Source organism: Taudactylus pleione, unplaced genomic scaffold (genome assembly GCF_031769625.1).
Source record: "Taudactylus pleione unplaced genomic scaffold, aTauple2 ptg000007l, whole genome shotgun sequence".
NCBI lineage: Eukaryota > Metazoa > Chordata > Amphibia > Anura > Myobatrachidae > Taudactylus > Taudactylus pleione.
In genome coordinates, this window is record NW_028284410.1 from 25041305 (window position 1) to 25064364 (window position 23060).

General features: G+C 44.5%; 2 protein-coding genes across 4 annotated transcripts in view; both read left to right on the forward strand.

Moving 5' to 3' along the window:
* The window catches only part of CDC50B (cell division cycle 50 P4-ATPase accessory subunit B), a 53006-nt gene extending 42249 nt beyond the window's left edge, over window positions 1-10757 (forward strand). For all 3 annotated transcript variants that reach the window (XM_088462602.1, XM_088462594.1, XM_088462585.1), the window contains exon 8: window positions 9427-10757. In XM_088462602.1, coding sequence (XP_088318728.1) covers window positions 9427-9611 — 185 coding nt within the window. In that variant the 3' untranslated portion in view covers window positions 9612-10757. The remainder of the gene's footprint in view (window positions 1-9426) is intronic.
* A 7477-nt stretch (window positions 10758-18234) lies between these two features.
* The window catches only part of ZMPSTE24 (zinc metallopeptidase STE24), a 31863-nt gene continuing 27037 nt past the window's right edge, over window positions 18235-23060 (forward strand). Inside the window, exon 1 of the mRNA XM_088460585.1 lies at window positions 18235-18583. Within this exon, the coding sequence (XP_088316711.1) occupies window positions 18482-18583 (102 nt within the window). The 5' untranslated portion in view covers window positions 18235-18481. The remainder of the gene's footprint in view (window positions 18584-23060) is intronic.

Consider the following 23060-nt stretch of genomic DNA (forward strand, 5'->3'; position numbering starts at 1 on the left):
ACCTGTCAACCTAATAAGCCAACCTTTCATTGCATTGCATGGACATTATCCTCTACCATTATTGGATATTTTCCCCCATTAATGCATAGACTGCTATGGCATCTGTATATATGCCACCACCCAAGTCGAATGAGTGTTAATGTCACTAGGTAGAGGAAGGTTTCCGTTTTATTAATTTAAAAAAAAACAGCTGGTTCATAGATGTAAAATATAATCTGTACATAATGCTGACTGACTCCATTTCTGAGTTAGAAGATATCTGGGTTGGTATGGAAATGTGATGGCAATCTAGGTAGAGGCTTTTGCACTTTCACATGCAGTCACTGAATCAGCCAGAGCTTTTCAATAGGCTTTAATAAGCACATTTTTAAAATCCTTTTATATGTGTAACACCCCCTAGCCATCTTAATGATAGTGTTTTATGTTCTGTAGTAGCAGAACTAGTGAGTGGTGGACCTAGGTGCACGGGCATCAGACTGAAACTTTGTGATGTACAATGTCTCATTCCCCAGCAACAACCAGAAGATGAGAGGGAGTCTCTACTGCATTGCACATTAGGTGCTGTGAACTTGTGACAGTCCTCGCTACATGGACAGATGAATGAGTATTTTCACAGTATTCCACCCGGCTATGGGTCCCTGATTTCCTAGGGGCCACAATGTGGTGCACCATTTGCACCACCAGTAGTTCTGCTGCTGATTTTAGGAGAACTAGAATTCAATTATCATTCACCAGTGATATTTTTAGTTGCACAATGTCTCCAAGTCTTCTTCCAGCTAATTGAAGATTCATATGATTTGTCCATCAGATATTGGCATGGTAGGAAATGTGGTGGACCTATACCTCTTTAATAAATTCAAAATGTAGATATGTAGTTGTCTTGGTGTCAAGGGTTGAGGGAAAATTATGATTTTCATTTTTATATTCAATTAGCACTGTTTATAGAATTTTTTTGGGGGGGTTTTATTAAACTATGAACAGACTAAACTATTTTTTTGTTCTTAACCATGGTTACTACTGTTTTTTTTTTTTTTTTTCCGTACGATTTAAGTTGAATAAATTTGTGAAGGGCGCACTCTCTAGTCTAATACAGGGAGCAGTATAGATTTATTTATATAAACTCCTTATCGGCTAATGTAAGCCACACTTCCCAGACAGTAAACAAACACAAACTTAGTCAAAATAACGACACAGACCAGTATTGACACTGAAAAGGGTCAGTCTTACTTATTTAAATTAGTCTTAATTGAAAAATGGGGTAGTATGGTGGTGAAAAAAAGAACAGCTCAACTCTCGGCAGTAACACAAACCAGTCCATCACAACACATTAGGACTAGATGGGGGACTTCTACCCAATAATCATACTCCATTTGAGGTATCAAACTCCCATCCCAATAACACAAATCGAAAGGCCCACCCGGACTGGTCGTGCCGCTGACCTGGTAGGATAAAATTAGCCTAACTTTTGTATAGGTTGGGGAGAGCATCTCAAGATCTAGTGACAAAGTATTCACTGCAGACGTTCTTTCCCACAAACCCCTGAAGCAAACAACTAGGGCGGGATGCCAACTCAAAGAGGAACCAGAATGTTCCAGCCAGCCTAAAATAACACACCACTAACTCCACCCACAACAAGACTAATGAACTAACTGCAACTGACTTAAAACATTAACCATGTCTTTCTGGTGTTGGTTAACTCACCTTTAAATATTTAAATACCCACTAGCAATATTAAATTCCCTGTCACTCTTCTGAGAAGACTATTTTAAGAATTTAAATTTCAAGAGCCAGTGAATCACCTAGTAATAGTTGATCACAAAGGTCAATTGTTTCTTCATATTTATTTAAACTACAGTCTTCCCTATTATGTACATTTATAAGCACATTTATGGTCTTTCAGAGAGTGTCTATTACAAATTTTATTTCAGTATTGTGAATCACAAGATTATAAGATTCTATTTTTATACTTTTATGATGTGAGCAAGTAAGCTTTTCTTTTGCATTACACAGTGTGCACTATTCTTTCCTTTGGTCCTACACTAAAAGTTCAGACAACAGTAAGGTGCATATCCAATTAGGTGTGCCTATTTATTGTGGTAAAAATTGCCGTGCCATCGTGACCATTTTTTTCCATTACCACAGGTATGTGTGCTCCTGATACCCATGCTATCCAATTGAAGAAAATGGTTGTGGTCATTTTTACTGCAAAACCTGCAAAAAACAGTCTCTACTCTAAAACAAAAGATCTATATATATATATATATATATATTTTTTTTTAAATTGGGTAATTATTGAGGTCACAAAGAAAAATATTTTGACCTTTAAAAATTCATTAACTGGCTGATTTGAGCATTTAAAAGTAAAAAAAAACAAAAAAAAAAAACTTTAATTTAATTACAGATGCATAAAACAAAAAATGTTCAAAGAAATTAGAGAAAAATGATTTTGGGGTAATTAAGGCCACTTATATTTTATTTAAATACTGTCATTAAATTTGGGTTGCATAAACTAATAAAAACAAATTTTGGAGAATTTTAAAAGGTTTTTTTTTCACACCAATAATGACATGTAATTATTGAACTAACCCAAGCTAATTGGAAACTTTCAATTGCCTAATTATTAATTTGGTAGGGGGATATCCTAGGGGTTTTGATTTGAGCCTAGTCCCAACATTTTGGCCTTTTAAAATTAGGATTTGCTCTGACTCCTGCTCTAAACCACACACATACGAGATCTATGGGAATAAACAAAAGGTTGGACTGGTGACACTATGATGGGGACATTTGGCTGTGGGTTTCCCTGTGAGAAGGTCAGCTGTTTCTAGACTACGTGGGCACGAATCCCAGTAAGAAAACAGTCAAGGTGAGAGCACTAGTGCTCTTCCCATGCCCATGTGGTGGAGGGTATAAAGGTTACATTTGTTTTTTTTTCCCTGCTGCCAAACTACTGGCCCAGGCAAGCCCAAGCATGCTAATGTGTTTGGGTATGCCAAAACATGTATGTATACAAGTGCCAGCATGCTGTGAAAATGCTGGCACTTGTAGCGCTACCAGCTACATATCCAATCATTTTAGGCATGCAAGGAATTGCTGGAACTGGTAGTGCACCCACAAAAATATAATAATTTAAACTTCAGTACTCCACAGGGCCTTTTTTTTTTTTTGCAGGCCCAATTCCTAGAGAATTCATTCACTTGTTAAACAGGCTAGGGCTGGATGACTGACACGCTATGGTTTTTCTTGTTCTAGTGTAGTCTATTAAAGTCCGTTTGACACTGATATGTGATTGAGTAGACCTATTTTGTACCCTGTCATTTTCAACAATGTTAAGTATTAATAATAGAGCATTTACAAAGGTGTTTTATAGGAGCACTGATTAAGGGGTCTATGTACTAAAGCCGCGTATCCACTTGCCGACTGAGGCAAGTTCCTCATCCTGTAGGTGCCCACACTGAACGATATGTCGTTCATTGCAGGCACCCTCCCTCATCCCCGAACATGCCCAATCTGTCGTAATCGGCAGATTGACTGACAGGCATGTTCAGGCGATGATTGATATCTGAAACGACCAGCAGGAGTACGTATAGCTGGCAGTGCCAGATTGAGGTCCACATGGGCCTGGAGCTTAATTTTACGAAGGGCCTATTGCGTGCCTATGCAGGAGGTGTGACTAGTGATGTGAGGAATGTGATCAGTGCTAGACAGTATAGGAGGGGGGGAGGGTTTGTGAAACCTTCCACTCAGGGCCATCCCTGAACAAATTGGTGCTTTAGGTAAAATTTTAGCTTGTGTCGGGGCCCCCCCCCTTCTTCCCCAGAAATAGGTGCCACTAAAAGAAGCAGCTTTGCATCCCACACGGTGTGCTTCCCTGTTCCCCCCTGATATCTTACATTTTGTGCTCTCATTCCCCAAATCCCACGCTGTCTGCTCCCGTTCCCTCTTCCTCATCCTATGGTGTGTGCTCCTGTTTCCCCCTACACATCCCACACTGTGCGCACTTGTTTTCCCCAACACATCGTACACTGTTTGCTCCCATTCTCCCTCCACACCCCATGCTCTGTGCATCACTGTTCTCCCTCCACATCCCATGCTATGTGCTCTCACGTTTCCCCTCCACATACCACACTATGTGCTCCCCTGTTCCCCTACATCCCACACTGTGTGCTCATGTCCCCCCCCCTCCACATCCCACCGTGTGCTTGTGTTCGACCTCCACATCCCATACTGTGTGCTCATGTCCCCCCCTCCACATCCCACACTGCGCGCTCATGTTCCCCCTCCCTCAACATCCCACAATGTGTGCTCCTGTTCCCCCCTCATCCCATTCTGTGCAGTTCTGTTCCTCCTCCCCTCCACATCCCACACTGTGCAGTCCTGTTTCCCTCTCCACATCCCACACTGTGTGCTCGTGTCCACCCCCCTCCACATCCCACACTGTGTGCTTATGTTCAACCTCCACATCCCACTGTGTGCTTATGTTCAACCTCCACATCCCACACTGTGTGCTCGTGTCCCCCCTCCACATCCCACACTGTGTGCTCATGTCCGCCCTCCACATCCCATACTGTGTGCTCCTGTTGCCCCCTCCACATCCCAGTGTGCTCATGTCCCCCCTCCACATCCCACACTGTGCAGTCCTGTTTCCCTCTCCACATCCCACACTGTGTGCTCGTGTCCACCCCCCTCCACATCCCACACTGTGTGCTTATGTTCAACCTCCACATCCCACTGTGTGCTTATGTTCAACCTCCACATCCCACACTGTGTGCTCGTGTCCCCCCTCCACATCCCACACTGTGTGCTCATGTCCGCCCTCCACATCCCATACTGTGTGCTCCTGTTGCCCCCTCCACATCCCAGTGTGCTCATGTCCCCCCTCCACATCCCACACTGTGCTCGTGTCCCCCTCCACATCCCACACTGTGTGCTCCTGTTCCCCCCTCCTCATCCCATACTGTGTGCTCGTGACCCCCCTCCACATCCCATACTGTGTGCTTGTGTTCGACCTCCACATCCCACACTGTGCTCCTGTTCCCCTCTCCACATCCCACACTGTGCAGTCCCGTTCCCCCCTCCACATCCCACTGTGTGCTCATTTCCCCCCCCCTCCCACACTGTATACCCCTGTTTTCATCCAAATCCCATGCGGTGTGCTTCCCTGTCTCCATATGATCTGCCTATGCTCACTGCTCCGAGGCTCTATCCCCCTGCACATTGATCATCTTACATTCTGTGCTCCTCTCCGCCCCCCTCCCCAGACGGCAATGCACTTACTTGACAACATCTTCGCTGGCAGCTGGCTCTTCTGACCTGGAAGGACTGCTGCTGGCTGCCTCACTCGTTCTCTGCTTCTGCAGCTGCTGCTGGGCAGGACTGGATTTGCTGAGCACTGAGGAGGGGCGGGGCCTGATGACTCCTCGGAACTCTCAGCCAGTGATCTGAGGAGTCTGCAGTAACAGAGACAGTATGATTCAGACTCCTTGGATCAGCGGCTGAGACTCAGATCTTTTATAGCATTCCCGGAATTTGACCCCCGAGGCAGGCAGAGAGGTGCCTGATGTTGGCCCGATGGGCAATGAATGTGCAGGACCTCGGACAGCCTTTGACAGGAATATTTTTTTTTTTTCCCGTCAAGAGCAGATCTTGGGTCCTATAGGCCTATTTACATAGTGAGGCTTAGAGCTGCAGCTCCATCTGCCCCATTGTTAATCCGGCCCTGATCGCTGGTCATTTCCAACATTTTCATGCCTGATTTGTGCACGATTAATGAGCGATTGAACAATAACTATGTCGTTCTCGTTCAATCGCTCTGTTTAATCAGCAAGTGGATACACGGCATAAGGCTTGGAAAGAGAAAGTGCACAGACATTAAGTACCAACCAACCTGCTCCTGTCACTTTTCAGGATGTTTAAAAAATAATTAGAAGCTGATAGGTGGTGGTTGCTTTATCTCTGTCCACCTTATCTCTATCCAAGACTTTGTACATAGACCCCTAAATGTTTAGTATACTACACATATCATACACCTACACTTTTTATGTTATGTGGCGCAACTTATACGCTTTGCCATGGGTAACAACGCCCGGACTTTTGTACTCTTTTTTTCAAAATTTTGCAACTTATTCTAAACGTAGCCACATACAGTCGCTTCTGGTGTACTAGGAACATTGGATTAGTAGTTTTGTCGAAATGGAATTGGTATAAAGTTGCAGATGAAGCACAATGATATGTGATGTGAAGCATGGTGCGGCTCACCCGCATTGGACCTCAGTCTTTTGCCTTATAACACACAGCAGTTGCACGCAATACCAGCACCAATGTCCAGGGTACCCGTTCATTGTAATTTTGTCGCATTAGAGATGATAATATGCATATTGTGTGAAAGTCTATAGTGCGATACATAGCAGGGCTTAGTCGAGAAGTCCATGGTGCACCAAACGGGGCTATCTGGTGAGATTTGAGGATAGGTGTATGTGGAAGAGAAGCTTTGAGACATGCAATTGAATGTGTTTCTAGTTGTATCAGCCCTAAAGCCCAGTACACACTGTTAAATTTGTAAATAAACCTTTTAATATATTCCTTCCTATAAACCTCTAAGATTCACCTGCCTAGAACCTCTAAGACAAAACCCTGCCTAAAAACCTCTAAGACAAAACCCTGCCTATACCTTCTAAAACCACAAGATGTCGCTATTTTGATTATACCATTAATGAAATACCGAGACAGTTGAATAGCGGTCCGAAGCGCTAAAGATTATTATTCAGGTAAAAGTACAGATGTTACAACGCTATGATCTAATAATGAGCGCAAATAAATTGTACAAACATTAGGTCATAAGGTACAGTTAAAATACATGAAACGGTTATTAAAGATCAAAATACAATGAGCAATATGAGAAAGAGAGAGAGAGAAAGAGACATATTAAAATACAATGAGAGATATATCAATGTCTGCTGAGAGCACATGTTCAAGATGGCTGGTGATGGAGTGTGTGTGTGTTTGTTTGTGTGTGAGGGGGGGTTGGGCCGAAGCACATGTTTTTCCTTTGTTTGCAAGCCTCATGATCCCTAGGCAAACTCCATCCTGCACCAAGCTGCAACTCCGCAAATCATCCATCAATGACCACAACCACAACAAAGACAATATACCTATCTGACCCACACAACACCACAACTGGGCAGAATCACAATTTCCCTTGTTCACCCCACATGGAGGCAAGCCATCTCCAACAAACCGCAGACAACATACCCATCTGACTCACACAACACCACCCGGCAACCACCCATGACCATTCAAAGCTGCCATCAATTCAACCTCCACGAAACAACACTGACACCACCCTATGATCACATTCATGAGTATACAGCACACACAAAGCTCATCTCTCCAACCAGCATCAATCATTCACAAATGGGAAGGCAAACACAGAACACATGGTAGGGCCCCAACACAGAACACATGGCAGGGCCCCAACACAGAACACATGGCAGGCCCCAACACAGAACACATCAGAGGATCTCAATCAACCAGCATCAATCATTCACAAATATCACAACAATTCCACAATCAATCCCTTTCCTGCATGCTGACAACAGACCACTGTACCCTACGGTGCAGATGAAAAGCACAGACCAGACAACACATCATCCACTGCATGCCAACACAGACCCATGAATATCCTTAGAAAACTACAAACCACACACCATGCTAAGCTAATAACAGATTAACACCAAAAAGCCACAGACACCCAAATAGGCTAAATATTGCACATTTTATACTCCGCTATAATAACCCAGAGGAACTGAGACCCATTCTTCCGTTGTCTGGTCAGGGAGGGTACCTCTCTCTTCCTTCCAAAATCTCCAAGTGCCTCTGCTAAACTGTGTTTTCTCAGGATGTGCATGCTATGTTCCCGCCCCCTTTTACCTGTGAGGTCATCAGAAAGGGAGTATCCTTTTGGTTATCTGAAACTACTGTTAATTAAATTCTACTCCCAGTTAGCTAGCTCTATTGATTAGACTGGAATAACCAGTCCTTTGGACAAAAATGTAAACAGTCCTACACCATGTTATTGTCTTTTGGTAAAGGTTAGAAATCTGTTACAGGGCATTTATTGGACAATTCCAAATGGATACAAAATGTCTCCAACCTCCTTTTGTATCCCCCAACATGCAAATCTAAGCTGCTATGGAAAACAACATTTCAAATAGATATTCTCTCTAACATTCATATTTCATAGCCGCATGTTCTGATCTTCATATTGATGTCACCGGAATGCTGTGGAAACAAGGTAGATCAGAACGGTTCCAAACACAGTCCAATTGTCATATATTAAGCCATAGTTACAGAAAACATTCATTTCTTTATATACTGACATTGCGTTTAAACCAAGTAATAATTATCCTTTTTGCGTTACGGGACCATTGCTTTTAAATGTATGTATGCGGGGAAAACAGCACTGAATTGCGTTGTGCGTCTGAGGGTCGGTGGGGCACTCAGCGAGCAGCACTAAGCTGGAAGGGCATCTATGTGTGTGTGTGGCCATGCCAGTATGATTTTGGGAAGGATCACTAAAAAAACTGACTGTATTCTGTTTAACATTGTGTGTATGAGTTGCAGGGAATTTTGCTACTTTTCAAATATAAGTCTGTGTGATATTATAAATGGGCCACATATACACACACACACATATATATATATATATATATATATATATATATACAAGCACACGTGTATTTTTCTGATGTTTTTAAACTGCAATTGCAAAATGTGTTTGTACAGTGAATTTAATTCTCATACAGGAAGGAGGCTTCCAGCTGTGCTGTCGGAGCCTCCCTGTCTAGTCTGCCTGTGTTTGAGGAAGGCTGACTATGTACCTTTTGTTTACAAAATAGTGCTGTGAGATTTTATTTCTAAGATGGAGTCTTGGCCCTTTACAAGACAGCATTGCGCAGATTCCAATTGCAAACAGATTCTGTCTTCGCCAATTATCCGGTTTTGACAACACTATGTGATCTAGTGAACGAACTATTGTTCCCACGCGGATCGGAACAATAGATCGTGTGGATCCAGTATGTGTGTATGGATATGGACTATCTGCACGCTTCGCGGTTGCATGCGATTTCATCTGGTTGGCTGTGCTGCAAGACCAACCAGACGATATCACAGGTAATTAAGGAAGGTTGTTTATTATATCGCTCAATGTGTACCCATCAGGTTGACATATCGTCCGGCTACACATTGGCAAGTGTGTATCCAGCATTACTGCGATGCTACCAAATATTTTAGTCTGAATGTATCTATATGAATATTTGGGTGTTTGCATATTGTTGTATTACATTGTGCAAAATATTTTAATTTTACTTAATTCTGATTTGCTGATAAAGTCATTATTGATAGTTGAGAGACCTTTAACCTAATCAACAGATTATCCAGTATTAAGTTTTGGTGGACGAAAGAAAATTGTGTTCAGCAGTGTGTCTTGGATGGGAGGACGGAATCCATTCCTGGGAATTGCATATCTTGTTTTTGGTTCTTTATGTACTTTCCTTGCCATTATAATGCTGATTGTATTTATAAAGTACCAGGGGAGAAATGATGATGACATCTAGCATTACATAAAGTGAGCATTTTCTAATGATTTTAAGTTACAATTCTGTTTACATAAAGTTCAACATAAAACATATATGCATGCAACTATACCAGAATTTGCATATCCTAACTTAACCAACTTCTCAATATTTTCTTGTTACAACAATTCTTGCAATAATAATTTTATCTCCTGAGCTCCAAAGGAAAAAGGGAAATGGAAAACTGTCGCACCAGAAAAGAGTAATTTTAGTGATTTTCCCTATTCAGAAACTAAAATGACACCCTAGTATTTAAGATTACTCTGAAGGGGTACAACTCAGGGACATACACAAAGCAGTCAATAATGCTAGAAAGAGGCAAATAATCCCTTATACGAGTGCACAATGTCTCGCAATTAATTCATCGCAAGACATTGTGCACTCGTATAAGGGATTCTTTGTTTCTTTCTAGTACTATTGAAGATTTGTTTTATGTTGTAACAAGAGTTTTTGCTTCAGGCATTAAATCTTGATTGTGATAAATATATTTTTTAAGAAGGAATTCAAAACTTAACACACCCAATAAGTCTTTAACTCCTGTGTTTCTTGAAAAGTCTTTTTTCAAATGTGTAAAATACAATATACAAACTTTCCTTTTTGAGTAAAATCATGTTTACAAAAACTAATGCCTTTTTTTTCTGTTTAAAAACAGTAAATGGGCATTAGACTGCTGTGATTTTCTGTATAATAGATTATGGCGTTTTACAATGAGGATGTGCTCTCCCAATGTAACTTATGGGAACGTCGCTCCTGTCACACGAGAACAACTCTGCTATCAAAGAGCTCCATGTGAGATTTGCACAGTGGGAATTACTCTGGTGTCACAAGGGAGAGTTTCCCTGTTAACTTTACAGCCACACTGACTTTCACTTTAGAATGTTACAGTTTGCTGGTCAGAAAATTGTGGCAATCCGCAAGACCTGAATTTTGCTTAATGTTTGTACTGGGGTCTCTACACAATAAATTAGAGCCCCTTCATCAAATCGAACACCCACCTACAGGCAATAGGGGAGCATTGGTTACCTGTATCCATACATTTCTTTTCTTTAAAGTTTGTAAGTATGTACACTGCAATTTTTTTCTATTTAGCAAATAAAATTGTTATTTAATGTTTGTTTTATTTTGTAATTAAATGTGTTTTATTATGTTTGAAATAAAAATCTGTATGAATATCTATTTAGCAATAGCATGTCTCATTGTGGCTGTAATGCCAAATTGTTATCCACATTACTGCCCTGTCATGCACAGAGTTTTCACACCAGTGCTGAAAAGTGGGAATTTTGAAGTGGGGGTATGGAAATTTTAATCCACATGCTTTTATCACGATGTAACAGGATATGTTGAACAAACTTTGGCCACCTCTTAGGTCATCTATGGTCACTCTCTCACTCCCTGCCCATCTCACTAATTCTCTCCCATTCCCTGCACCACTGACTACCACCCCTCTGCCCCACTCACTAACTGGTCCCCTCTATCACCCACTGCACCACTACCACCCCTCTCATTAAGTGATTCCCTCTCTCTCCCACTGCACCACTAACTACCACCCCTCTCACTAACGCCTCCCCTCTATCACCCACTGCCACTCTCACTAACTGCTTCTCTCTCTCCCCCAGCGATGGCATTGTGTGGAGAGGTGTCCCACTGATCTGCGCTGGGAAGGAGCATCGGGTCCCGGTGTCAGCCACCGCAGATTGCAGCGGCACTGCAGTTAGAACTTGGCAGGCGGCCTTTTGAATTGGGTGCCAGCCGTGACCAGACAGCTAGCCAATGAGAAGCTGCCACCGCTGCTGCTTTTGATTGGCTTCTAGCCCGCGAGCCAACAGGACTTAACAATAGGCTGTATGCCTCTCTCCAATCTACAGTATAACACTGTACTACTGCAGACACCAGAGTCCACCAGTGACCTGGCCAGATTAGCAAATTACAGTCAGACGTATAAACTGACGTGTAGGTGGCTACATTTATACACACACACACACACACAATACAGGATAGATTTAACGCACCCCATGGGAACTATTATGTGCGTTCAGAGCAAATGACCAATCTTGCAAGTCTGCTCATAGGTGCATCACATGCAATAAGGTATCATACTTGCTGGGACGTAGTGCATGCTGTTCTGTCATGCTTGCTAGGACTTGTAGTGCATCCTATGCTATTTTAAGCTTGTTGAGACTTGTAGTACATCCTATGGCATAAGGCATCCTGCGTGATGGGACTTTTAGTGTAGGTCATGTTCTGTCATGTTTGCTGGGACTTGTAGTGCCGTCACTGCTGGGAATCCATACTCTGCAGTGACCCCCTCCTCCGTCCTGTTTCCCCCTCATCCATCCCCTAGTCAGTTATTGGCCGACCCCCATCTCACCGATCTGACCTATGAATTTGATCTTCAGGCCCTGGTTCTACAGTCACTTGGCTGGGCTCCACAGACTTTGACAGTGACCAGACCAAACACGGTCTTCCCATCATAGAAGAGGAAAATTGTGTCCTCCATTTTATGCTCCATCCACTGATGGCTCCCCACATTAGTCAGCGCTATGTCCAGCTCCACGGCCATCCCGAACCCTATGAAGCTCATGGTGGAGGCAAGGTGGGGGATGCTGCATTCTTCAATGGCTGGCGCCGGGACCCAATGCTCCTTCACAGATCAGAGATGTGTCCTCAGTGGGACACACCTCCACACAATTCTGCTGTTGTTCCAGTGCTAGGCTCCTATACTCTGTCCCAGCATTGGGACACTCCTCTCCACTTTGGCAAAAATGGATTATCAGATGACAGACCAAGATGCAGCTCCCTAGTTTGCGGGCTACAGTATACTGTACTAGCAACTTGTGTCTCCTCTTACTCACACACACACACACCCCTGGAACCCAGAAGGGAACGCTTCCAATGTCTCAGGGAGTCCTGCCACAGCATCTAATCTTAGATAAACTGACCTCCAACCATCAAACTGACCAACTGTTCACCTTGTCTGTCCAACTAAAACTTTGCTTCACACACACTTTACCATCTTTTTGATCAGTCCTGATCAGACTAGCGAACCAGCCAACTTCTCTCCAACCTGTGTTGTCATAGAAGTCAGTGAGGTGCTTCAATTGTTGCGCTGGCGGTGATAGTTAAAGTGCTCAGTTTTGCAATTCAGTTGTTCTGGGTGCTCCTTAATTCTAGCTCTTCACGCCCTATTAGGCCTCCTCAGGAGGCAAGCAGAAATACCGATGCTGGCGGCTATTGCACTCAGACGGAGCATCAATTGACTTGCTCTGTCGGACGCCTTAACAAAATAGCCGCTGGCTAAATAATTGAATCACCCCAGTGTCTCCCTATGTTTTGAATAAATAAAAAAAAAAAAATTCAAAATAGAAAAAACTTTAGCATATCTATTTATGAATTTCAATAAATCAGGGTGTGTTTTTTTTCCCTTCCAGCAACATATATTTATTACATCTGATTTTTAAAAAAAAAAAATGAACTACAGGTCCCAGCATGGTCGGGTTGCCAAAGTAAGCTGGTACTTAGAAACCCACTAGTACAAGCGCACCCTGGCATCTGTACTTCAGAATCTGCTGTAGTGATTTTTATTTTTGAAATTGTTAAAATTTACCCTTTCAGCCACTTGTGGGCAAGGAGAACCAAGGAAGTCTGAAATACAGTTAGGTCCATAAATATTGGGACATTGACCGAATTTTCAGATTTTGGCCTCTATTCACCACCACAATGGTTTTGAAATGAAACAAACAAGATGTGCTTTAACTGCAGACTTTCAGATTTAATTTGAGGGTAATTACATCCAAATCAGGTGAACGGTGTAGGAATTACAACGGTTTCTATATGTGCCTCCCACTTTTTAAGGGGCCAAAAGTAATGGGATTATCAACTCAAAAGCTATTTCATGGACAGGTGTGGGCTATTTCCTCATTATTTCATTATCAATTAAGCAGGTAAAAGGTCTGGAGTTGATTCTAGGTGTGACATTTGCATTTGGAATCAGTTGCTGTCGACTCTCAATATGAGATCCAAAGAGCTGTCACTATCAGTGAAGCAAGCCATCATTAGGCTGAAAAATCAAAACAAACCCATCAGAGAGATAGCAAAAACATTAGGTGTGGCCAAATCAACTGTTTGGAACATTCTTAAAAAGAAAGAATGCACCGGAGAGCTCAGCAACACCAAAAGACCCTGAAGACCATGGAAAATAACTGTGGTGGATGACAAAATAATTATTTCTCTGGTGAAGAAAAACCCCTTCACGACAGTTGGCCAAATCAAGAACACTCTCCAGGAGGTAGATGTATATGTGTCAAAGTCAACAATGAAGAGAAGAGTTCACAAGAGTGAATATAGAGGGTTCACCACAAGATGCAAACCATTGGTGAGCCACAAAAACAGGAAGACCAGATTAGAGTTTGCCAAACAACATCTAAAAAAACCATTACAGTTCTGGAACAACATCCTATGGACAGATGAGACAAAGATTAACTTGTACCAGAGTGATGGGAAGAGAAGAGAAGGAAAGGAACTGCTCATGATCCAAAACATACCACCTAATCAGTGAAGCATGGTGGTGGTAGTGTCATGGCATGGGCATGTATGGCTGCCAATGGAACTGGTTCCCTTGTATTTATTGATGATGTGACTGCTGACAAAAGCAGCAGAATGAATTCTGAAGTGTTTCGGGCAATATTGTATGCTCATATTCAGTCAAATTCTTCAGAACTCTTTGGACGGCGCTTCACAGTGCAGATGGACAATGACCCGAAGCATACTGCAAAAGCAACCAAAGAGTTTTTTAAGGCTAAAAAGTGGAATGTTATGCAATGGCCAAGTCAATCCCCTGACCTGAATCCGATTCAGCGTGCATTTCACTTGATGAAGACAAAACTGAAGGGAAAATGCCCCAAGAACAAGCAGGAACTTAAGACATTTTCAGTAGAGACCTTGCAGAGCATCACCAGGGATGAAACACAGCGTCTGGTGATGTCTATGCGTTCCAGACTTCAGGCTGTAATTGCCTGCAAAGGATTTGCAACAAAGTATTAAAAAGTGAATGTTAGATTTAGGATTGTTTAGTTTGTCCCATTACTTTTGACCCCTTAAAAAGTGGGAGGCACATATAGAAACCGTTGTAATTCCTACACCGTTCACCTGATTTGGATGTAATTACCCTCAAATTAAATCTGAAAGTCTGCAGTTAAAGCACATCTTGTTTGTTTCATTTCAAAGCCATTGTGGTGGTGAATAGAGGCCAAAATCTGAAAATTCTGTCAATGTCCCAATATTTATGGACCTGACTGTATATGAAGGATTAAAGTAAGTCTTTGTTACATGTTTTTTTTTTTTTTTTTTAATAACATGTCAGTGGTTTTTTTTTTTTTCCCCATTTTTTGTTTGTCGAACTACAATTGTCAGCATGGCTGGTATCAAGACAAGCTGCCACTTGTAGTTTTTTTTTTTTTTTGGGGGGGCGACTGACCTGCATATATTAAGGATTCCTGGGATGTACTATGGAGGGACCGCTGCAGATCTCTCCAACATCTGTTGAAACCCCTTGATTTCTGCAGCACATAAGTCAAAACAAGGACAACAATAATAAAGCCTGATTTAAAATGGAATTTAAAATAAAAGGCCGTACTCTTAGGATAACAATGGAAGTGTATTATAAAAAATGGAAGATTGAAGCAGAAAATGAAATGGTAAAAAGATACAGTGCAAAAATAAAATTGTAACTAATAATGATTTGGTAATCTGGTACAAGAAGCACAATGGATGATGTAATGAAGGCACTGAAATAGCAGAATATACATAAAATAAGATGTGTTAGACAAAAGGCTGTTAAATGCAAAAAGAAACAATGGATGTAGAAAATAAATTAACACTACAATGGTAAATAACGGAATATAAATTGTGGGGAGTTGAAAGGATACTTGGTGGTCAGTGATGGAGAGTCCAGTTCAGACCAGGTAAATTAAATGGGGATAAATGGAGGACGGAAGAGGATCCAGAAGTGATAATGGTGGAGAGTAGGGGCAGTGATGGTGGTATGATGTGTGTGTAAATAGATTGAAGGATAACATTATCACCCTCAGCCTTCTATCTGGTTGACCCCCTGTGTGATGTAATTAGTGGTAACCCTCATAGTTGGCTCAATGCAGGGCTGACAGTCTCATCTCAGGCCAGGATCAGCAGCTTCATATGTGAGACATATGAATGCCATTGGTTACTTATAAAGAGATCTGTTCATAGACACCAGCACAAAAATACTGACCAGATAAGGAGGTGAACACTCCTGGAGAAAGAATAGCTTACTGACGTGCAGCAGGGCTTATCAAGCAGCAGTATCACCATCGATTCTCCTCTCGCTCCACTGCTGCCAGGAATCATGGGCTGACCGGGGCAGCCTTGACAGTGACGGACATAAGGATGGTGAAATAGTAGGTCGACACTGCCAACCAGTGTCCACCTTCTTATCGTTGGAAACTTCCCCCTACACTAAAACGGGCATAATAATACATGTCTAATTTTTCCAACTAGTTGTGACGACCGTTTTTGGCATATGGAAGCAAATAAATGATTTGTTAGTTACCACACACCTGATTATCATTTCAACCAGCCAACTAGTTGGCAGGTTGGAACAATATTGTTCTGATGTATGTCCAGTTTAAAGCTTTGTACACACTGGAGGGATATAGGCCTGATATGTTGTTTTCAGACGAAAAGATACAACATTTCGGCCGGATCGTCCAGTGAGTATGGCCAATCTGCACACTCCCGCTATATTTTTCAGTCAGCGGTGCTGCACGGCCAACTGGACAATATTGCATACTATGCCATGCACGGTATGTAGGAACGAGGGATTGTTCCGTCCTTTTTTTACATCTTTGGCTGCCATATCGTCCGGGTACACATTGATCCAGTGTGTACCCAGTTTAAGATTATCTGTCCAACCATTTAGCTAGTTGGCATCGGTAATGTATGGGAAAGCGGACAAAGATGCTTTGCTTTAAGCAATTTGTCTGAACTACTGTCTTTCTTTTCCAGTGTTTGGCAGCAAATGGTCATTAGCACCCATACAGAACTAGATTTTTGGTCCAAACTTCCAACCAGTTGGATGGTTGGACAGATGATATTAAGTGTATGGCCAGTTTAACTCTCTCCTGCATTTAATTTAGGCTGTCTTGAGATAGGTTCTCTTAGACCAGTGGTTCTCAACTCTGTACGCCGGACCCCACACAGGTCACGTTTTCCAGGTCACCCAGCAGGCGTACTCTTCACACAACAATACCCCTTTCACTCTGAATATGAAAATCCCAGGAAATTCACTTTTACCTGGTAATTTGCTAAACAACCTGTGATTTTTACCCTGTGTGAAAGGGTCATCCCGGGACTAAATTCCCAGATCTCAGACCCTGGTTTTTCGCAGGGTCGTAGACCCGGGAATTAAGTCCTCGGTTGACCCTTCCACACATGGAAAAAACCCAGGTTGTTTAGCAACTTACCGGGTGAAAGTGAATTACCCGGATTTTCATTTTCCTGTGTTAAAGGGGTATCGGACAGAAAATGGCAAAAAACCTGACACGCAAATGCCGGGTAAAAGCTTGGTTTTTTTTGCCATTTTCTGTCTGAAAGTGGTATTACACATTCTAAAAGATCCAACGGTGGAGCTAATTATTTTACCTGCTATTCTGTGAAAAGACCTGGAAAACATGCAGTTTGGGGTCCTGAAGACCGAATCTAAGAACCAGTCATCTTGACAATCAGAAGACATCAAGATCAACTTCTCTCATCCTCAGAGCAGCAGCCGCTCTACAGCCCCTGACCTGCTGCAGCAGGTGGCCCTTGCGCACCATTCAAGATTTATTTTGGGAATATCTATATTGTTCGCAATGGCTTTTTTTCTTTTTATCACTTTATAAGTTCAGATTTGACAATCTTGTTGTGATCAAGAATATTGCGGCGAGATAACTGATCGGCTTCCTTGCACGAGTCGCAGCGGGCCAGCTCTACCGTATGCAGTTAGGTCTAGACTATACAGCGCTGATGGACCTATGATGTCACACCCACGTGACCCGGCCTGAAAGGGGGAGGGGTGGGGATGCTAATGAGGGACCAAAAGTGTCCACTCACCATGCTTCGGCCACGGTGGCTCGCTACAAATATTTATTCCCCCTCTATGCCCTTGTGGATGGTAACACAGGAGCGGTCCAGCCTCCTGCAGCGGTCACATGGTGGATACGTCACAGAGGTCCTTTAGCCACATAGGAAATAGCAGCAACCCTAAGCTCATGTGTGTACTGTAGTGTAAATACAGGATGCCCTCCAGCCAATCACAACACAAGCCGCCTCAGAGAACGTGACCCCCGCCCCCCAAAAAAATTATGCCAACATTTATATGCCCTCCACCGAGCGCACCCTGACGTCATCAGTTACTGTTCAACGTTGTTCCCTACTATCCACGTGGATATAGAGGGGGAACGAAACAATTTCTGCTTTCGGCGGCTTTTATGGGCATGGAACCGCACTTCCGCCCTCACTGCACGTCACTTCCAGGTCCTTAGCATGAAGGGGATCTATAACCTACCGCCCTATTATCTCAACGAAGACGCAAAACACACAGCTTGAGGAACGGAAGTACAACCAATCAAGGCCGGCGCTCTCTGACACGGCAGCCAATGAGAAACTACAGCAGTTAGAGCCATGTAGCCAAGGAGTCTTGTCCTTACAGGCAGCGTAACTCTCGTTGACCAATCAGAGCAGAGCTGGTTTGGTTTCGTTTCCAAGCCGGTGTTTGCTGACTGAGTGGAGTCACTGGGTGCTGCCGTAACCTAGTCTCGCTGCCACCGGCCGCCGTCACCATGCTGCTGTCAGAGCTCTCTGCGGAGCGACAGATTTTCTTCTCGGTGCTACTTTTCTCATGGGTCGTGTACGTCTGGGAGGCCTACCTAGCCAGCAGGCAGGTGAGTGTGGCGGCAGCGGCTGGCTCAGGCTAGTGCCCGGCTTTGTCAATGCACAAGGCTCCAATTCCGTGGGAGAGGAGAGACTATTGATCCCTGACGTCCGTGAGAGAGATCGGCAGCAATGTGCCCGCAGTATAAGGCCTCACATGCTGCCCGTACTACTGACACAGGGAGATGGGGCGCAGCGCATAGTTTGCCTAATACATATTAATGGGGTTTTATTGGATGTAACCGTAACCAGACACGCACAATCTGATTTTGCAGAAATCATGTTATTGTGTCTGATGGATCTGTAACTATAGTGTTTAAAAATATGAAATTATAATTTTCATCCTGAAACTATTTTCAAGCAAAATAGTAACAGTCTCTTCTGCTTTGGTTTTAAGTGTAACATGCAGGGACAGTGGTTAGCGATAACCACTGTCTCCGCGAGAGATTCCTGCCGCATCAGAGGAGTCTTTTTCCTGGTAATCTAATGTTGCGCACAGTGTCGGTTTCCAGAGGAATTCTCAACTGTGAATATGCCTCTATATTTATTATTTATTTATTACCAGTTATTTATATAGCGCACACATATTTCGCAGCGCTGTACAGAGAATAGTTGGCCATTCACATCAGTCTCTGCCCCATGTTCCCTACCACATGCTCACACACATACACACTAGGGTTAATTTAATATTTTGGAGCCAATTAACCTACCAGTATATTTTTGGAGTGTGGGAGGAAACTGGAGTACCCGGAGGAAACCCACGCAAGCACAGGGAGAATATACAAACTCCACACAGTTAGAGCAGTGGCGTAAATTCATCCCAGACGCCCGGAGGCAAGTTATAATTTGGCGCCCCCACCATCACAGCCACTGACACTGTAATGTAGCATTTCTCAGGCAGATATACCCACAGTTGCACACAGAATATATGCATGCCAGGGAGGAGTGAGACAAATGTGGGTGAGGGGGGCACCGGACGTGGCACACTGACAAAAGAAGCTGCTGGGGAGCAGCAATACCAATGAGTAGGGACAGGCCATAGAAGACGGAAGCTGATGGTCTAACACGGAGCTCTCCAGTAGTGTATTGTGGCTTCTCAGGTGCCAGGAAGAGGTGCCATGTTTTGGGCGACCATGCGGTACACCCTGCGTATATAGTTACAGCCCTAAGAGGGGTGAATATATTCTGGGCGATGGAGGAGGTGCAACTTCAGTGCTGGAGCCCAGCGACAGCTACCTCCACTGTCCCCCATAGTTCTGCCCCTGCTCTACAGGCATAAAGCAGTTTACGTACCTAGGGATCAGACCATAGTGTCCCATTAATGATAATACTGTCTGCAATGCTAATTAGCACGCTGCGTACAAAAATTCTTCAAGTCCAGGGTGAGATGGGGCAGCTGAGTAGATAATTGAATTGAGCCCTGTGTGTTGTCAGCCAGCAGAAGTATTTGTAGGTTGGCGACTGCATTTTCTGAGGACTGTTGTGATACCACCATGCAGGGGAGGAGAAAGGGCATCTTTTGTCATTAAATACCTGGTAGGCTGGTAGCTTATGTGGGCCAATTTGTTTTTTTGACTTATAAGATTTTCAATCATAACTACACAATTGACTATAGGATTGGCTGTCCACAAATGCCAGTTTAATCCTGGCGGATTTGGAGTAAGGAGTTTCAAGGAAGTCAATAATCTAGTTAAGTGGTTCTCAAACTTTGCCTTCAGGACCCCACACAGGTCACATTTTCCTGGTCACCCAGCAGGTGCACAGGTGTATTCATTGCTCACTGACACATTTTAAAAGATCCACAGGTGGAGATAATTCACTTTTGATTCTGTGAGGAGACCTGGAAAACATGCACTGTTTGAGGGCCTGAGGACCGAGTTTGAGAACCTGTGATCTAGTTGATCCTAAAATGTCTCGTACATTAATAACTTTATGGTTTGGCTACCATTTAACCTAGTACAGCCTAATTCATGAATTTCTGGAGTTAATATCCATGTCTCTTGCATGGCTCGCTTTAATGTTGCTCATACTCTGATAGACATTATGCACTTACATCCCAGAAAACATATATAACCAAAATCCCATAATGACTAAAGGTGCCCACATACATATCGACTTGCTCCCAATCAGCCGATGTACACTATTTCCCCTGAACTCTCCCCAGGCAGTCGTGGTCAAGATTTGGAGTTAAAAATGTCTAATCTGACTTGAGATCTATCTTGCAGCCAGTGCATTGTATCCCAGATTTGCTAATCTGCCCTACAGCACGGCAGATCTGAAGATGCGAGGTACGATCAGCGGGCACGAGCATCGGCATCATGAGCAAGAGTAGAAACTCACGATTTGGCTATTTCTACTTCAGGGTCCATAGGGTATCCACAGGATACCTTGGGGGTATAGGTGTGACGTCAGTCGCAGGGCACCAAAGAGTTAAGCTTTCAGCCTCCCAGGATGCACTAGGTCCCCCTCCTATACCCCGCCCCCGGGCCAAGGCACCTCAGTTTAGTTTGGTGCCCGTCCGGCATCGGGTGCACCTGTCGGAGTGGGGGCTAGAAGAGCCCCTGAAGCTTTCTTCAGTGCAGCTGTGGCTGCACATCTGGATGTACAGCATGGACAGTCAGTCCTGACGTCCATGCTGTCTTCCCTACACCCCCGCCGGTACCAGAACGCCGGTACCGATCCGGGGATGCTGGTGAGCATCTGGGGTCACAGCTAGCGGTGACCCCAGATGTTCCGGACCATGGCCGGATCCAAGGGGGACAAAGGTAAGCAGCGGGGTCCCGCGGTGGGTCCCCGCTGGTCACATGGTCCTAAGTCCCCAGGCAGGGGGCTCCCTGGGGACTGGCTGCAGCGTGGAGCCAGGTACTGAACCTGCGCTTTCCACTACCCCCTGGGACAGCGGACCGCAGCAGAGCGGTAGCGCTGCGGCGTCCCAGGGGTTAAATGCATGCCAGGGGAGCGCGCCTTCCCTGTCTCACAGCCGGCGCCTCCCCCGCTGCACACAGCCCTCTCTGCACTGTGCTGACTGGTCCTGTGTCAGCGCTCCTCCCCCAGGCCAGCTTCTCTCTGCTCCTCGGCGGCCATCTTCTCTGCAACGCATGGTGAACGCTGCTGGAAGTCTGGAAGGAAGCATCGTGGTCTGGGTCCCCCCGCATACCTCTCCTCCGCTGTGGCTCAGGTCTGTGTATGCAGCGCTGTGTCCTACCAGGCCCTGTGTCTGTAGTGTAGTTGAGTGATCAGCGCTGTTAGTGCAGGAATTGTTATTTCTCTGCATTGTATGTGACTGTGCTAGCGCTGCCTGTAACTTTTCTTCTCTAAACTGTCAGCTTTATTACTGTCCCTGTTCTTTCTGCTAAAGCCCTTGCGGTGCGGTGCTGCAGGGTGGTCTCTCGCCTATTTAATACTTAATTGGTGAGAGAGGTCACATACGTGGTGCCATCATGTCTGAAAGTGATTTTCCCCTCCGGCTACAGTGTACCACGTGCAAAGTACCGTTAGCGGAGGGGGAGGGTAGCGCGGAGGGCCTTTGCCGGCAGTGTTTGTCCATGGCGCGGCCTATTACGGTTACAGCACCGGTACAGGAGCCGCCCTGGGCTTGTTTCGCTCAGGCGTTAACAGCTTTAGTGGGCCAGTTAGCTCCGCAGCCCGCGTTTACTCCGATGGGTTTGTCCCAGCAGTCTGTGGTGTCGTCACCCATGCAGGGGTTCCCACGACAATTGGTGGTACCCCACAGTCTCCCTATTTCCCCGCTCCCGGGTTCTCAGGAGCCAGCGTGGGTTAACTCCCTGACGAGTTCTGTACAGCACTTGTCGGATGTGTTGCAAGGGGAGTCTGTGATGCGGCCTCATAAAAGGCCGGTGGCGTCTCTGTCCGCTCCTTATGAGGATGACGAAGGGACGTCTGATGATGGGGAGATTCTGGATCCTTACGATCAGGAACCTCTCCATACTAAGGACGCTGATGCTAAGTCCAAAGTATATATTCCTGGACTTATTCGGGCGGTCCGCACAGCCTTGGTGATTGATGACGAAGTTCCCCCAGCGGCTAAATCTAAGTATGCCTTTTTCAAAGATGTGAAGGGCGATGCCACAGTCTTTCCTCTTTCGGGTCAGTTGGTGGACCATTTAGAGGAGGCGTGGAAACAACCTGGCAAAAGATACCAGCCGCAGAGACGCCTGGCGGTGGCTTATCTGTTCGCGGATAATTATTTTGCTAAGTGGGAATCCCCTCCACAGGTGGATTCTCACGTGACCCGTCTTGTCCGTAGTGCCACATTGCCGATGCCATCCATGTCCTCCCTTAAGGATGCTACGGACCGCAAGGTAGAAATCTGCCTGAAGTCCGCTTATTCCCTTGCAGGGGGGGCAGCACGGCCGGCTATGGCCATTTGCTGGGTTGCCAGAGCGATGGAGCGCTGGGCGGATTCATTAGAGGCTTCTTTTGAATCCGACTGTCCGGCCGAACAGGCGGAGTTGATTGGCAATCTCC